The 18,915-nt window shown below is 36.3% G+C and overlaps 1 protein-coding gene across 1 annotated transcript in view; it reads right to left on the bottom strand.

Moving 5' to 3' along the window:
- LOC121428491 (helicase SKI2W-like) overlaps positions 1-18,915 on the bottom strand; it is a 44,001-nt gene that overhangs the window by 11,328 nt on the left and 13,758 nt on the right. Inside the window, exons 6-19 of the mRNA XM_041625123.1 lie at positions 17,921-17,980; positions 17,379-17,504; positions 14,899-15,044; positions 13,388-13,534; positions 12,505-12,589; positions 11,097-11,203; positions 10,069-10,215; positions 9,634-9,727; positions 7,173-7,385; positions 5,433-5,543; positions 3,809-4,039; positions 2,981-3,163; positions 2,509-2,598; positions 608-978 (exon numbers count right to left, since the gene is read on the bottom strand). Of these exons, the coding sequence (XP_041481057.1) occupies positions 608-978; positions 2,509-2,598; positions 2,981-3,163; positions 3,809-4,039; positions 5,433-5,543; positions 7,173-7,385; positions 9,634-9,727; positions 10,069-10,215; positions 11,097-11,203; positions 12,505-12,589; positions 13,388-13,534; positions 14,899-15,044; positions 17,379-17,504; positions 17,921-17,980 (2,111 nt within the window). The remainder of the gene's footprint in view (positions 1-607; positions 979-2,508; positions 2,599-2,980; positions 3,164-3,808; positions 4,040-5,432; positions 5,544-7,172; positions 7,386-9,633; positions 9,728-10,068; positions 10,216-11,096; positions 11,204-12,504; positions 12,590-13,387; positions 13,535-14,898; positions 15,045-17,378; positions 17,505-17,920; positions 17,981-18,915) is intronic.

The raw sequence follows: 18,915 nt of genomic DNA, 5'->3' as shown, positions 1-18,915 counted from the left end.
ATATATATATATATATATATATACATGTATTGTATTACTTGGTGTTTCTAAGTGCTTTACAAAACAATCGAGTAACATACATTAATATAATTGACCAATTAAACGAAACATACAAAATTGTACTTCCTTATAGCAAAAAAGAGGAACAATTATGCAAAATAGTTGACATTTCTGTATACTGCTACCAAAAAAAAAGATCAACCAAGATCTCCCCCCCCCCCCAATTTTTTTTTCAACCAACCAAGGCCAAGATTGTTTAATGACTTTATAGTAGAAATTTAAGCCACTGCTATTGCCATATCAATACATTACACACAAAACTTTTAAAATTTTTGAAATATGACCTTTGACCTTGTCACCCGAAAATCTTTTTTTTTTGTTCTTTAGTTAATGCAAGAACATATTTTTTGAGTATGAGATAATGCCATTCTTGTGACACCAACATCTAAACAGATAATTGTCACTCCTAATTTTCCTATACTCAATTTGAAATTGATCCGTCAAACTATTCTTTAGTTATGCTGAATATGTGAGAATGAAAATAAACAGAAAAAGACATCTACCATGGGTGGGGCATAAGAAAATGAGTATTTGTAAAACAGCCTACCTGAATCTTGGAATCTGCCTCTTGTTAAAATTCTCCACAATCTTGTTTGCATCTAGCTTTATTTTGACTGTAGTGATGCCCAGTATATCATCTGCTAATAAGTCTTTAACTGTATGACTTGGCTCCCCCTCAGGCCTCCAAAACGAGTGCTTCAATATCGGCGACATGTGAACTTCTGTTTCATTGGTAATGGATTCGTCATTGTCCGAAGGATTGCAGAGAATGAGTGTCTTGACTTTCCGGTCCTTTGATGTTCCCGAAGAGCTCAGAACAACTCCAAGGGTGTTCTTCTGGTAACGTTTGTTCCTGATGATGATGATGCGACCTGGTACCAGAGACTTCACGCCAGACGGGTGGGACAGGACAACTTTCTATATCACAAGAATGTTATACTCAAATTACTCTCTTTATCAAAATTAAACATCATACAACTCAAATTACTCTCTAAATTGTAAATACACAATATACAACTCAAATTATACAACTCCCAAGAATGTTCTGTAATCTGATTGGTCCAAATCGGATCACATGATATTCAGTGAATTGCACTATGGCATCCAAAATACACTATCCTGCACTCTGACGTCATACCAAATGTACTTTCCTGCACTCTAACGTCAAAGTGCAGGATATAACATTCGGGGCAGCTCAGTAACATGGGGAAGGGGGGGGCGTTGTATAAAACAAACGATACACATATTCTTGTGCATAGAGGACCTAAATAATGAACTCTGTGCTCGACTCGCCAAATGGATATATCGCACTTGGTCCTGCGGACCACAGTGCGGTATATCCATTGGCTCTTCTCGCACATCGTTCATTATTTGGCCCTGCATGTAAGCGCTTACGTGCATTATTTGTATATTACTCTCTCAATTGTACAATATACAACTCAAATTACCCTCTACATCACAAATAAACAATGCAAAACTTAAATTACTATGAAAACGGTCTATTGTCTATGTCAGTGAGGCAGTAATGACCTTCATATTTCAGTGAACCAAGGTGCTACCAGAAGGTAAGAAAGAATATTAACAAGAGTTAGGCTGTATAACTTTATACTATTCCTCATACTTTATGAAGGGGAAAAATGGTCGTCTTGCATTGATCCTACAGTGAAAACTGACAATGAACATATCTTCTCAATCCTATTCCAATTTTGTGCTGGTACCAGTACATTTATTATCACAAATACATTTTCCAAGCCGAATAAATTATTTTACATAGTTTTGTAACTGTACATAAATTATAGAAAATAGATTGCTGTTCAAATGCTCAAAACCCATAACAAGTTGGCATAATTGAAGCTTGATATTTGATATATTTTCAAAAAGGCAGATTCTCAGCTTTAAAATGGTTAATAACCTGCCATTACTAATCACCAATTGGCCAAACAACTACTTACTTGAACCTAAGAATATTTCAGAGTAATATTCACAGAATAAGGAGAGAATAAAGTTTGAAGTTTGTGGTTCACTCAAGAATGACATGTGAATAGGCTACAAGATCTACTGAAAGTTGTAGCGCTTCTTGACTTGCATTCAAACTACATGTGGATAGAATAATAATTTTATAGCACTGAACACCTCATTATCAGAGATCTCTAAGGCGCTCTACAACAAATGCAGCAGAATCACCCTGGCTTTAACAGAGCTGCCTTGAAGCACTTGGCGTTTCAATGAATAGATTCCTGCCAGGTTCCCATTTACAAGTACCTCACCTGGGTCGAGTGCAGCACAAAGTGGAGGAATTTCTTGCTAAAGGAATTAGAAGCATGGAGTAGGATTTGAACCCATAAACTTCTCATGAAGAGATGGGAGTCAGAACCACTAAACCATGATGCCTTGATGTTTACCTTACAGTAAAGCTGACCAACTAAAATAAACCAAATGTCAACTAACCTGAGTTTCTTCTCTGAGTTGATGAAGCTCTTTACAAGTACAGTAGTAGGATTCCAAATCAGAGCACATGTAGCAATCTATGTCACGAATCTTAGCATGAAAAAAAAAGAAACCAAATCATTTAACTTGTTAAAGATAAAATTTATCAATCGATCACCATTTAATTTGATAAAAATTTTTGTTTTAAGTGAGGCATCTTTGATACATGTACGTGTGAAACTATAAAATAATTTTGATGTCATGTAATGACATAATGAAAAGGAAAGTGGGGACATGGCATCATCAAAATACATACTGCATATACAAGACAGAACAATATTTTCACAAATTATTGCTAAATTTTTAAATTCAATAGCTTCGTCATTTGTATCCGATTTTGATAGAATTTTCAGGGTTTTGCATATTCAATGTTTCTCTAGTTATTTAGACTATCATTTTCAGCCTGGAGTATTCCATTACAATCCTTAGACACCTGTTTGACTTTCTGTTGTAGGTCTTTGATGTGCTTCCTGTGTTTATCTGCATCCTTTCTGGTTGAAAACTCTGAGAAACTCCTCTTCATCATGTCTTCAACTCGAAGCTCTTCAACCCGTAGTAGGTTGAGAATCATGGGGTAGGTCAGCCGGAACTGGGATTCTAGCTTCGTTGGACGACCCTGCCAGAGAAAATAGAAAAAGAACTTTCAATTGCAATATGTTTTGTTATACGTTATGTAATGATCATGTAATGATGGTATCAACAGGCATGATATCGACATTGGTGTAGATACACAGAGAGTTTCTGACGTTGCCGATAAGTGGAAGGACAACCTCCCATATCAACAGAATAAATAAGGCCAAGCTTGAGCCTAAACTCATTAGTGTAAACCTTATCCCTGCAAGGATGATGTATTTTAATAAAAGTTTACAAAGATTACAAGGCTAGTAGCTACATCTATCAGCTTTTTCAAAATATAATCTATTTTTTGAAGATATATTAATGTGGCAGGTTAAGTGGTGAAAGATTACATTACTAAAACCACAGTTGCAGAGCTGCCAACCTGAACAGGAACATTTCAGTATTTCTAAAGCTGAAAATTAGTATTTTGGTGAGGAAATCAGTATTTTGAAAGAAATATCACAGGACAACACATAAAACTGAAACTTAAGAATTCAGTATTTGCATGAAACATTCAGTATTCTTATTTTTCAGTACTAAATACTGATACTCCGTGGCAGCTCTGCAGTTGTATTAAACAATGACGAAATAAAGAGTAACTGAACGTAAACCAATGGTTGAGTTTATAGTATGGAGTTCTAACCTTCATCATGTAGTGAAGATCGGATGTTTCGGGTACATCTCCTTTACACAGGATGATAACCATACCGGTGGTATCTAAACCTCTACGCCCCGCCCTACCAGCCATCTGGATGTATTCCCCAGGATGTAGATGACGTAGGTTAGTACCATCATGTTTCTTGATAGAATCAAAGAGGACGGTCCTGGCTGGCATGTTGACTCCCATGGCAAAGGTTTCTGTGGCGAAGAGTAGCTACATGTACAAGGGGGGGGGGATACAATAGCTGATTCTCTATATAATATTTACATGTACAGTTTTATGCAAAATTATTCAACCACATCCCCAGTACATTGTCCAAATTGAATTGCAGCCCCAATATTTGAAACAATATACCAAAAATAACTTGAGAAATTTAAAGTACCCCCCAATTTCATGTATGGTATATATTTTCAATGTACAGTTTATATCCCCTATATTGCAGACCTGTCTTATTAAACACACACAAAAAGGCAGTTTCTTGTGTTTGACCAAAGCCAATATAATTAGTTAAAGAATAAGTGTGATGTTGATAACGCATGTGCCATGCGGCATGCAAATTGTTACTTGCACTTGATATGTTGTAACACATTCACAAACAGTACTTTGTTTGTCTAATCCTAAATGAAAATGAGATATTATGTATTCTATTGACATGAAATGACCACTGACCTTGATATTCAGATGTCAAATTACAGTCCAACCTCTCTTATCCGGCCTCCCCTTATCCGGATGTACACTTGCAGAGATTTTTTTAATTTCTTTTAATTTTTTTATTCAATTTAGTACGTGAGGAAATAAGATTTCAATCTAAACTCAATCCTATACGTAATCTCACTTTAATTACATATATTTCCCAATATAGTCAACCTACAAAAAAATTATTTTCATGAAATTATCTCACCCAAATCACCAAAAGAACTTAGGCATGATTATTTCCAGTAAATCAGGGTGCAGCGCAAACATTTCATCACGCTTCTCTTTTTGCTTCGCGGGAAAAACAACACATGTCTCACTAGCTAACGTTAGGCCTCAATCGATGTCCTCAAGCGATGATCTAATTGTAAAACTTGGTTTCATCGAGTCATTCTCTTTCTTTCCAGGTATGCTCGATGTATACCTCTGTCATTTTAGCAGGTAAATTATCCAAGAGTTTTGGCCATCGATCGATTTCATTTCCGTAAAAACACTGCCTATAATTTGCAATGATACTGCAGTGAATACTGTCTGTACGCCCACTACAATAGTGTAGCTACCGCCGTTGGCCTGGGGAGGCAACCGGCAGCGCAGCTGCATGTATTTGATATTGGGTCTCCCAGATCCGGATAAATCCCTTATCCGGATTGGTGCTGGTCCCAATGTGTCCGGATAAGAGAGGTCGGACTGCAATGCGATTACTGATACTAGAGGATCCTTAAATGCAATTTTATGCAATCAAATCATATACCTTAAAACTCTGATGTTAACACAGCAACCGTCAATGCCCATGTGTTACTTTTGCTATGCTGTGGCGATAAAAACACTATTTCCATCACAATATCATTAGGACCAATAAGTTTTGACCTACCACTGCACAGGGGAATGATGTATACAATAAAATACATTGTACCTTGACTAATCCTCTTTGGAACAGCATTTCAACGACCTCTTTGAGAATGGGTAGGATTCCAGAGTGATGTACTGCAATGCCACGTTTCAACAGCTCAGTTAGAAGAACAACCTGACCAACATGATAACAAAGAATCAAATAAGAAATTACTAAATATATTACACACAAATTGATTTTCTGTATGCAATTATGGAAAAATTCTTCCTTTGAAATGTAAAGCCCGGTGCACACTATACCGTTCGTTTCAATCCGCATTTCAAAGAAGTTGTAATAACATTTGATATGAACATTCTTCAGTCAATGAAATCTTAGTAATTAGAGTTCAGAACAATGGTAGGACTACAGAAGTCGAAATTCAGTCTAGTTTGAGCCTCCTCGTAGGAATAACAGCAAATTCCATTCCAAATAGTAATGACGACATCACCTGCTGTGACTTGATGCCGCTTTGGACTTAACTCCGACCACAGGGCTTGCCGCAAAGCAAAATTACGGTTTTATCATTCCTTGCATTATGCTTAACTTCACATCAAATAATTTTGATTCCTGGAACTTTCATATTTACAACAAAATGCAATTTATAAAAAAATTGTGTTGAATCGCATCGCACAGTGTGCGCTTGGCTTTAGATACAACGTCTGTGAGAGTGCAGGATGGGGCCTTTTGGTAAATGTGTGTTATCACACCTTTATACCATAAAGAGAGTGTAGAATGACACATCTTTTTCTTTCATGAAAATTCATCTGTGACGCTTGAAAATAAAAAAAAAAATTAACTTTTAACAAAGAAAACTTGAAAAATTCCCACAAAAGTTTCAGCTATCTGCAGATAACTTTACATACAACCTGCTCATTAATTATAAGTCACTATTAAGGTCAACTTGGGTCACATCATTGAGGAAGACTGCAGTTCATAGCCAAAAATTTGAGGTAATACATGTACTAGTTTTCTTTGAGTGCTGTGAACAATTGTTTATTATTTTGTTTCCTTTTCTTTTTTATATTGATGAACAACATGCTTTTTTGAAATTTTTTGGAAAGCACAAAATGTCTAAGACTTATTCACTATGCACTTTCCTTAATTTATACCCAATTCTTTTCCCCATGTTTCAAAGGTTATCTCATTCCTTGAAAATTATGGATAGGCTAACATTACAAAGGTCAATGTGCTCAAAAGATAAACCTCTAACACTAAAGATATGTGTCACATGTAGCCACCCATATTTAAACCATGACTTACGACTGCAGCTTATATGTTAAAGGCATGGTCTAGCATTGATTTGACTATTAAAATTCTGAGCTGCAAGGTCCCCACTTGCTAAAAAAAAAAAAGCTAAAAATCATTATTTGGTGATTAAAAAAATAGAAAATTACAGTGAGCGGAAACGTGACCATAATTTCATCCCATACACTAAAATAAGTTAAACTAATCTCTTCAAAAGATTTAGAAAATGATTTTTCAGTCACAGATGTCTTGAAGGAATCTGCACGAATTTGACTTTTTTCATCCTGGGTGTTTTATTTAATCCCTATGAACAAAATATCAAGTACAACACGAATCAAAGTTTAGTATTTTCTAATAAAATCTTTGTAATATTAGCATATGCCTTTTTTAAAGAGATCAGAATTTCTGACAACTGGATGGAAGTCATGTAGGTTCGAGCTTCCAAAATAGGTACCGACTAAATATGCTTTTTCAAAGTGAATTCAAAATGTGGAAAAGGAGAAAAGAAGTGATAGTTACCTGTGGAAGCTTCTTATCAGATCCTTTGAGCCGATCAACAGACTTCTTGATAAACACGGTGATCTCACTTTTCTCCGAGTTTGTCGTCAGGTCAAGGTTGGACAGCTGAGTTGAGTTATCATTGCAACGTTTCTTTGAGAATGTGAAGCATACGATGGGTAGCTGCTCTTTCTTTCGAAGCATCTCCACCACTGACATGTAGACATTTTTGTCCTTAAGAAAAAAAAGAAGAGAAAATAATCTGTTTGAAGGGATGCACCAAATACCGCATGGGTAAAAATGTAGTACAATGTTTATATCTAATTGCTCTCCCACACATATGTATAGTACATGTGACAAAATCAAAGAAATAAACAAGTTAACAATGAAACATAAGGGGAGAGAATAAGAACCAATTTACATGCAAAAAGCAGTAAAATACAAGGAAACTCATGAAAATCAATGAAAGAGGAATATCCAATTTCAGTATCTCTTTGGTACTGAATAGATCTCTAAAATATTTTATTGTTTGTGATTTGCAAATAGATATGATAACATACATGTATTTGCTTTCTAATGTTTGCAAGTCCCTATCTAGGCCGAGGGGGGGGAAGGGGTGGGGCCCCCAGTCAGTCCGCAGGTCCCTATGCTAATGAGCAAAAAAGTCAGATTCATCCAAATCATCTCGTGGCTGAATCCTCCTCCTTGCAAAATCTCGTGATTCGTGAGATTTTCTTACTCTAAGAATTTACCTGTTTTAACCTCAAGTTAAATTAAATATCATTGCACCATTAGATAGAGTAAAAGTTACTCTTTCATATCGGTCATTTATTTTGTATACAATATTTTGTTAAATAAGTTAATTTCTGGCCTGAATGTGTGCCTCAAAACTGAATTTTCTTCCTCTGTTTTCTTTTGCAAATTGTGCAAAACTTTTTATTTTGAGCCTCAATGATATCTATATCACCATAAAGCTGAACTTCTGTACTTTCTCACAATGCCACTCTTAATATGCGGCACCTTTTAATCGGGTCAAGATCACACTTTTCCCACCAAGGTACAAGACGAGATTTCTGAAATTTTGTACTTGCATGAAATCCAGAGTCCTGATTGGCTGGATAAGGTTCACAGAACAACAGGCGCGGGGTATTTGAGGAGATTACCACATGGGAAGTGTGACCTCCCAACGAACCCAGGCACTAGAACCGTTGGAATTTGCCACTGGGTGGTCTCTTTGACCAATCAGAGTACAGTATTCTTGTTTTCAAACTGCTTTATGTACTTGGCAAATGAAAAGTGTGATCTTGACCCGATTAAACCAATTCTTATTTTGAAACCTATATCATTACAAAGCATACATATTCAGCTTTATCATGATATAAAAATCATTTGGGCTCAAACATAAATAAAGTGTGAAAATAGCAGCTTTTGTCAGGTGAAAATATTTATTTTGTAGCATATTTTAGATCAAAATTTCAACCTATATTACAAAATCTTTGAATAAATCCAAACACATGACCTGAAAGAATGATTCTTTTTCTTTACAATGGCACCAAATTCATGAAATTCGATGCACAATTAGAGCAGCAATGACTGAATGAAAAGAGGTGTTTTGGTCCGCATCAAGCTCATTAAATATGCAAAACAACTCAAGTCATGAATATCACTTGGATGAAAGAAGCCACTTTCTTGGGACCTGCAGTCTGACTGCCCCCCTCAACGAATCGCGCGATATTTTTGCCGCTCAGATTTTTTTGATCGCGCTGCTCACTGACTTTTTACTTTCAAGTCTTGCGCAACTTTTGAGACCAATGTTGCGTCACCCGGATACTTGGTTCAGAAATCACGCAACATTATGTAAGTGCATGTCGGACCAAAAATTGCTCAAAAACGTGGTTTGTGTACAAAGTCAATGCAAATTGTGTTTACAACCAAAATTCATAAATGTATGATTATTTTTTGTTCTGCTGGTCTAAATATATATATTTTATGCTTCTTAAGATCTCAGAAGAGTCCCCAACAAATTTCATTGAAAAAACAATGAAAAATAAAAATTAAAAAAACAAAGAAATACATAAGAAATTGCAAAAAACAATATAATACATAAGAAAATGATTTGATATCGAATTTTTTTCATGTACACTTGCTAAGAACACCACAAAGAGTTTCTATACCCAAAATTAGTACATTTGAAGCTTTATTTAGAGAGTTAGAGGAAAAATATGATTTTGCGTACTAATTATGCATAAATAAGCATAATCACTCAATAGCGATTTGCATGAAATAAATTACTATACAATTTTAGATTATGTCCTAGGCAACCCGCGTGGCAATTTTCAGCGCGACTGCACGGTCGACGGCCGAGATCTCAAGGGGCCTCCCAGGCCCCCCTTCCCGGCCATATGAACTCCCAAAATACCCTGGCCTAGATAGGTTTAAATCATGGCTGAAGTTTGATAATATTGATGAAAAAGCTCCTTACACTCTTGAAATGACCCTCTCTGGTTCCTTTGGCACCAAAACCAGTGCTGCTCTTTGTTGCTCTGTCTTTCTTGGCTTGGACAGCCTGCTTGTACCTTTATACAGTGAGATAAAGAAATCATGAAAGAAAGAAAGAAAGTGAGATAAAGTTGTCTTTATCATCATCATCATCCTCACTATCATTATCACCATCATCACCATCCTCACCATCATCATCATCATATCATCCTCACTATCATCATCACCATCATCATCATCATATCATCCTCACCATCATCATCATCATCATCATCATCATCATCATCATCATCACCATCACCATCACCATCATCATCACCACCATCATTATCATCACCATCACCGTCATCATCATCACTATCACCATCACCATCATCATCATCCTTATCATCATCATCACCATAATTTGTATACGTACCCTTGCTGTAGGAAGTTTTTCTTAGCATCCACAAGAAGAAATAGTTCATTACTTGTCTTATTACTGTTTCCTGTATAGAGGAAATGCTCCAGCGGGACAGGTCTCTTCAATGTACTGATAACGTAGATGTGTTTTCGCTTGATTCTCCTACAAACACAAAAAAGAGCATACATATATAAACAAGATGGATTCTCAACTGCATGCAATCAGATATATACTTCTGCCATTGCCACATCAGGAATATATTACACATCTAACTTCTACAAGTTAAAAAAAAAAATCACCTCCGTGACCCCAAAATCAAATCAGATCATTGTCACTCCCATGTGAGTTAAGTTTGAAGTTGAATCCTTTAAAAATTGTTAATTAAAAAAAAACATTTTCATGTAGGTCAAGACATGTGTGACCTTTAAATTGTGGCCCCCAAATCTAACAAGATAATCACTTCAACATTTGAGCCGAGTTAGAGGTAAATCCCTGAACTCGGTAGATGGGTGTATTTCAATGTATATGACCCGTCACATTGCTTAGAATTTAAAGCTAAAGGAAAGTAGTTGGGCAAACAATTATTTCATGAGAAAGTCTTTTTAAGTCAAGGTAAATTGTCACCATATTACCATATATCTAGATCTTGTACATTATCTTTGTAAAATCATGAATCTTGGCTCAAAACTGATCATTTTGATGATCATTAACACAGAAAAGCATATATGGGAGAGTGTATTAATATTGTGTAGAAAGATACCTGACATTTGATGGAATTCTGTGCTTATTTTGCTCATTTCTCAGCAATTACACATTTTATTTGAGAGCGATTTGGCACATGTATTTTTTATTTATACATACAAACACTTAAGTGATAATTTCATTGGTTTCTGTTTGAACTCATTTTGAGATCATTACCACAGCTGGTATTCATCTTTAAGCAAACTGAGTGTACAATATCAAACAAATTCAATAAACTTTGCATGATAACAATAAATCAATAACATACTTTAATGACTAGGAATGTAACATGAATGTCTTACCCAACCCAGTCTGCGAATTCCATAGTGTTTGGTACAGTAGCACTCAATAAGATGATGTTAACATGATCTGGTAGCATGATTAGAACTTCCTCCCAAACCACTCCTCTCTATCACAATTAGAACAATAAAGTCATGTCAAAATCTCTTATATACTTGCTGGATCATTAAAAGCAATGTATTTATTTATATAATATTGACTGGCCTTGAGGGGAACATCAAATATATTGCCAGCAAATGAATCATATTGGCCCGAGTCTTTAGACGAGGGCAATATGGGTCATTTAAGGGCAATATATTTGATGTTCCCCGAAAGAAGAGCCAGTCAATATTTTTATTATCATCCAAATCAGATATCTAGAGCAAAAATCATGATAATGGGGATATTTCTTTCAAAAATAGAGTTCTATTGAGTCATGTTAATATCGATCGGTCTAGGCTCTGCACTTTACCATTATGACGTACTTGCAAGCGCTCGGATTCAGCGTTGTCTTTATTATGACGTATATTGTTGGTGGGCGGATCCTTATGAAGCGTATCTCTTTATACGCATCCACAAATTCCCGGACGTGAGACCAGGGAAAATACAAAGGTATATTTTGCTTCGTCTCTGCATGCAAAGTAAATACGCGCAATGAGACCGAGGAAAATACAAACAATATACCTACCCTTCCCGATATTTAGAAAATGTAGGGCAATACGGTTTTGTAAATGACCAGCTCAGATGTCTGATACGGGTGATAATGTGCTATATCTATTATTTTTTTTCTATTGCATATGTCTGTTTCCATTGAATAAGCAATTAATTCTTCCCCCATATTTGGGGAGGGGTGTTTGGGTAGAATTTACCTGAGAAGTGATGGGAGAGAGAAAATATAATTAGGAGTTACATTAAATAGAGCAAACATCAAAATCATGGTCATAAAAAAATCCAACCAGAGAAAATTTGAGCAAAGATACTATGCAATTCATTAAAACAAAATATACATAGAGACAGGAACTATAACACGTACTCTTGAAAAATGTTTAGAAAATTAGACAAAATCATTAACAGCAGCCTACAGAACTTTTCAGGGCTACTTTTCGCAACTTACTGCCTAAATCTGCAACATTAGACAAGCTTTAACATGGCAATGAATGGGGCCTTCCAGGGCTCCTTTTCAAATTTTCAAAGCTCTTTTGAGCATTTTGGGCACTTGATCGCCCCAAGCCCCCCCCCCCCCTATCATAAAAAACATGTTATTAGACCAAATAGATCCCGGTTGAAAATTGCTCTTAGATAGAATGGACATTGCATTACATTAGACCAAATGGTTAATAGAGTAAATGGTCATTAGACCAACAGGTGACTGAAATAAATGATGATTTCTCTAGAGATAGTTGGAGAAAGAGTTGATAATATGAATCTTACCTCTGAATCATTGATGTAATGGACCTCATCAAATACAACCCATTCCAGGTCTCTTATAACATCAGAACCGTTATACAGCATAGATCTGTCAAGAAATGAAAGGTGGTCTTGAATCAGTGATCTGAAACCTGTGCATAAATGAAGTTTAATTCAACATGTATATAATTAAACAATCCAATACTGATTGCATGCTTTTATCACATGGTGCTCAATTCATGGTTGTTACTAAGGTTAATGCATTGGGGAGTCAAATGTTTACTACGTTAGTTAATGCTCATGACAAGAATCACATTTTCTTTTTAAAAAAAATCCAAAGGGTATTTGCAAACTTCCAGTGGTACGGTATTCAATTTATCTTACTGTAAATGAGTCCACTGACATTCTCACTAAATTGACTGATATCTATGATAGTTACAGACATTCATTAGTCATAAAGTCATGATACACAGCATTTACATTTTTCTATATTTCTGTTTAAAACATTCATCCAATTCATCCAATTAAGCTAATTACTGCACATCTGCTGAAATAAGTGAGATTAGAGGGACGATTTGAAGAGTTCAATACTGTCAATATCACGGAGCGAAGAAGGGAGGGAATTCCAAAGGCGTGGAGCAATAGATGAAAATGCACGGTCTCCATATAGGTGTGTGAATCCATGAAGAGTAAAACCAGTACCAGATGAGCGCAAGCCAGGAAGTTAGCGTTGTTCTATGAGGGAGCTCACATATCCTGGAGCTAAACCATGGACAGCCTTGAAAGTCAAGAGAAGGATTTTGAGTTTGATCCTGGACTTAACTGGTAGCCCAGATGCAACTCTGTGAGGACAGGGGTGATGTGGTCATATTTCATACGTAATCAATATCAATAAATGGAGACTTACCGTAATATTTCAGTTGTCATGACAAGGCATGAAGCTTCAGGTTTGATCTGAACATCTCCAGTCAGGAGACCAACATCACCAAAAGTATTCTTGAAATCTCGGAACTTCTGGTTGGACAAAGCTTTGATTGGAGATGTGTACACTGTTCTGTAATAATAAGAATTATATATAGGCTCAACATATTTATATTTATCTAACCTTACCTTCATGTAGGCCGAAATGGGAGAGGGGGAGGGGATTTACATAATAAGCCCCCTCACCATATTTTGTGATAAATGGCAAAGCAAGATTATCTCAATGCAATGTTTTATGATTTTCTATTGGTACATCTTTAGATAATTCCAAATTTCCAAAGTTCAGACTTTGCACTTGCACATTGGCCACGAATTACACATGATTTTCAATCCAAATCAAACATGTTTTTTCCGACCAAACTTCTTTTTTTTATTAAAACCAATTCAATTTCATGCTGATCATTACAAAGGTAGTGATATTGATAAATATCACTTTGCTTTCACGTAAATAAAGTGCAAAAAATAGAGTCATACTCAGAAGAAGCAGTGATCTGATCGTAATAGGTTTATATATGTTTTCAAATATCATAGGCTAAAGATACACAATCGTCTTAGACACCACTTTAATCATGGACTGCTTGAAAGTTTCATAGTGATTACAGAGCATACACATCTAATGCTGGAGTAAACCCCAAACTTCAAACCTTTGTTTTCTGGTTTACTCTAAAGCTCTAGTAAAGATCAAATTTCTTCAATATTCAATCATGTACTTGTGCCAGTTATCATGGTATCATGTTAAAGCTTAGGATGTGCTTTGAAAATTTCAATAAATATTTTTAAAGAGACTTAGTTATTGAAGGTTTGGAGATGGAATGTAAGAAACATGTATTGTGTATCCAGTGTGTGTTTCATAAAGCTGTTCGCAAGTTAAGAGCGACTTTAAGAACGACTGATGAACATTTTCTTACACGCTAAATAACCACCAATGGACAATTCATGGTTAATATCATTCACCGCAAGAAAGGATCACAAGTCGTTCTTTAAGTCACTCTTAAAGGAAAATGAAACCTTTGGAACAAGAAAGCTTGTGTGAAAACAGAGAAATAAAAAAAGAACATCTATCAGTAGATCATATATTCTTTCTATAGGAGGGCATGTACTACAGATTTTCAAATAATATATTATGGATAAAGAGTTTGTATCACCATGAGAAAGAGGAAGAGACATATTGGTGACATTTTATAGTCCATCAAAGGGAAAGTTGTTCACGTGTGACATCACACATCTTTGTTGCATTGCCAATGAGAGGATCTCCATAGCATTTGTGATCGCAATATTCAAATGCTCATAACTTTCTCATTATTTGTCCGATTTTTCTCAAACTTTCGTTGTTCTTCTCTGATTTTTCTGTTTCCACACAAGCCCACTTATGTCAAAGGTTTCATTCCCCTTTAACTTACAAATAGCTTTATGGAACAGCCCTCTATATTGTATTACCTTGTAAGATGTCTCATTGATAGTGCGATGGCATACTCGGCTACCACAGTCTTTCCTGCTGATGTATGGGCAGCAACAAAAACACTCTGATGATTCTCAAGCTTGAGAACAGCTTGCTTTTGGAATATGTCCAGCTCAAAAGGGTACTACACAGGGGAGAACAAAGGCAATAAACCCCATCATTAAGACATGTGAACAATTCGTGTTCAATCTGGGAAGCATTTCATCAACATTTTTGTCCGACAAGTTGTCAGACCTGACATCTTTCCTTGATTTTTATTGGCTTAGAAGCACTGTTACTATGGTAACTATTGGATAAAACATCTGACAAGCAATTTCATGAAACACTACCCAAGTCATAAAGTCATAATAAAAGTCATATCATACATGCCTTACGGTATTATAAACTTCTTAGGAGTGGGAGTAGGAGTATGGGGAGTGGGATTAGGAGTGGGAGTAGGAATTGGAGTAGTAGTAGTAAGTAGCAGTAGCAGCAGCAGTAGTAGAAGTAGTAATAATAATAACGGTATATTTACCCAGGGTAACCACTTCAGTTCCAAAAACTGTTCTCTCAGCAGGCCCTGCTATTATTATTACCCTGGCTTTAGCTTGCCTACGTATAGGCACTCAAGCATTCAAGGAATTTCTTCCTACCGGGAACCCATTCTCCTCACATGGGTCAAGTTTAGCACAATGTGGGTAAATTTCTTGAAGAAGGAAAACATGCATGACTAAGAATCAAACCCACATCCATCAGACTGAAAGATGAGTCATGACCACCAGACCAAGACACTTCCACAGTTTAATGTATTTAAATGTAACATGTACGACCATGTGATATTTGTCACAATTTTTTTTATTTTAGCGGACTATGTTTAACCCTAAAAAGACTGGGGGGGGGGCTGATTCAGCACCCCCTCGACATTTTTCGCGATAAATCTGCCTCGCGAAATTTTTTGACCGCGTCGCTCGCTGACTTTTTAATTTCAAGTCTCGCGCAACTTTTGAGACCAAAATTGTGACCCCGGGGTACGCGGTTCCAAAATTACGCAACATTTCGTAAGTGCATGCAGACCAAAAATTACTCAAAAACGTGAATTTGTGTACAAATCCAATGCAAATAGTGTTCTTAGCCAAAATTCATAAATGTATCATTATTTTTCCTTTTACTGCTGAAAATCAATTAATTTTATGTTGTTTATGGTCAAAATAAAGTCCCCGACAATTTCCATCGAAAAAACAATAAAAAACAAAAAGTCAAAAAACAAAGAAATACATAAGAAACTTAGAAAACAAGAGAATACATAAGAAAATAAATGTGATTTTGAAATTTTTTTTAATCAATTTGATCAGATGCCTATCTAGAGTATATGAAACAAAAATTAGCATTTCAGGGGCATTATTTATTTAATTAGAGCAAACTTATGATTTTACGCATAAATTAGCATAATTAATGAGACTGAGATTTTTTTGCAGAATTTGATGTTATAGTTTTGTAGATAATGCCATGGGTAACGCGTGTGCCAATTTTCGTCGCGATCGCGCGATCAACGGCCAAGATCATAGGGGGGGCTGAATCAGCCCCCCCCCCCAGTCTTCTTAGGCGTCGAAATAGCCCAGTCTATTTAGGGTTAACACATTAAAAAGAAAAATTACATGTGGGTGCGTCATGGTCTATTGGTTCTGACTCTCACTTTTCAAACAGAGGGTCTTGGGTTTGAATCTTAGCCATGGCGTGTTTTCCTTCAGCAAGAAATTTATCTACATTGTGCTGCACTCGACCCAGGTGAGGTAAATGAGTACCGGCAGGAAGTAATTGCTCAAAAAGCTGTGCGCACCAGGATCGGTAGACTAGCTTAGCCGGGATAATATAGGAGCACCTTGAGCACCTAGCAAGGTGGATATGTGCGCTGCACAAAGCCTATATAATTATTATTATCATTATTATTATTAGTCTCAAATTTCATTGTCAGATTGTATCTTGAATGTTTCATGTTAGTTTGTATATATATATCTTATGATCGAAATAAGTTTGAATTAAACTGAAGTAGTGCCCGGGGGGGGGGGGTACTAGAATTATAGGCCTAACATGATACTATGTGCTGCCCCAAAGTCAGGGTCGGTGGCTCCGGAACACCTCTTGGATCAATGATTGTTAAAACGACAATAATGCTCTTGAACTGTCCACATTAAAAAAGGGGGTCTCCTGGACTCGTTAGATCGCAGGAGTAATTGGTAGCGGCTATGAAAAAAAAATGCGCTTGCCCGATTCATATCGGGATAGCGCAAGCTAGTAGCTCATGATGGGCATGCATTGGAATGAGAAATCAAAAATTTGAGGGGTTTTGGAATGGGGAAAAATAAGAATTTCTATGGCTTTCTGAATTGGTGATGCTCTGGAATGGAAATTTAGGCTGAAAATGGGGGTCTCGACCACAGCACATACGTATCATACATTTGTGCTATGAAAGTTAAGGTACCTGGTGAGCCATAACAGGAACTCTCTTGTGAAAGTCATCCACTGGTGTACTGACATCAATGTTGATAGCCCAAGACTTCTCCTCCAGGGGTTCTTTCGTTTGATCAACCTTCTGTTTGATGTTTCCCTTTAAATGAAAAAACCATCGAATTCGAATTTAAACTAATGATTCATCATGTACATAGATACCGGTCTTGTATGATCACATTTTTGTTCCATTAAAAGGGACTCTAACCCAAACAAAAAAGTATATTTTAAAAGAAGAAAGAACTAGCACATCAATCAGGTGGTGCTTATCCAATATGGTTAAACCAAACAGACAATCAGACATGGTGACTTATTTTCTCAATTTTTACTACATTTCATGAACTGCCCACTTAAACCATGATACTTAGAAAGCATTACAAATTTTCAAAACAGAAAACAGAGACATATACATTTCCGGCAAGTCACACATGTTGGGGATCACTTGCACATATTCTGTGTAAATGTCCAACAAATAACTGGCATGAGCTTTGCGATTAGATTTAATTCCATACTTACTTCAGGTAAAACCTTATCGAGTTCTTCATCCTTGGATTTTGCATTTTCCTTTGCTGTCTCCTGTCAAAAACAAACAAAATATTTTTTTTTTCTTATTCCTCATAGCAAAATATCAAAAATATATATATTCCTCACAATTTCAACCATGGTCAAAGTTTTGACTATAGGTAGCCAATTTTGGAAGGTATCTCTAACATCAAAAGTTCATTAAAAATTGACTGGGACCAATAACTAAAATCATTAAAACACGAAGAAGGAGTTATGTAAACATAGAGTACCGAAGTGTGACATCAGTTGCCATGGTGTCATGGTGGGCTGGTTCTAAAAAGAGTCGCAGCTGACGATGGTCTGTACACATTTATATTCACAAATGCTCGTCTGAAAAATAGGTTGCAAGCAATCAAATTCCGATAGCAGCCATTTTATCCTATGAGAAACACACGCTTTCATTCATTTGTTTATTTGTTTAGAACTGGGCCACCATGACACCATGGCAACTGACGTCATCGCTTCGGTACTCTATAGGAAATGTACATTGTGAACAGATTTTTTTTACATTTTTGCTGTAGAGGTGCTGTGGGTAAGTGGATAGGTCTCCAGACTTTGAACCACAAGGTCCGGGGTTCAAATCCCACCGCAGCACTCGCGTCCTTTGGCAAGGTATATGCCACTCTCTACCCAGGTATAGTAAATGAGTACCCAATAGGGAAGTATTCCTTGAATGCTCCATGTGCCTGATCAGGGTAGATTTGCTAAAGCCTGGATAACAGCATGCAGCAATTATAAACATTGTATTACCCAGTAAGCACTATACATGTATAAATGTTACATAATTATACCTTTTGGCTTCCCAAAATTTCAGCACAGAGGTAGACCATGGACTAAATTAAACTGGCCAATGTATAGTACATATCATATGATCAAGACTTTCCTCGATATGGCTATCTAAAAATTGTATCATTCATAGTACTGTAGCTCGGTTCCTTCAACTCTAT

The sequence above is a fragment of the Lytechinus variegatus genome, chromosome 15 (assembly GCF_018143015.1).
Source record: "Lytechinus variegatus isolate NC3 chromosome 15, Lvar_3.0, whole genome shotgun sequence".
NCBI lineage: Eukaryota > Metazoa > Echinodermata > Echinoidea > Temnopleuroida > Toxopneustidae > Lytechinus > Lytechinus variegatus.
The sequence above is the reverse complement of the archived record's forward strand: the minus strand, read 5'-3'. Positions and strand labels throughout refer to the sequence as shown.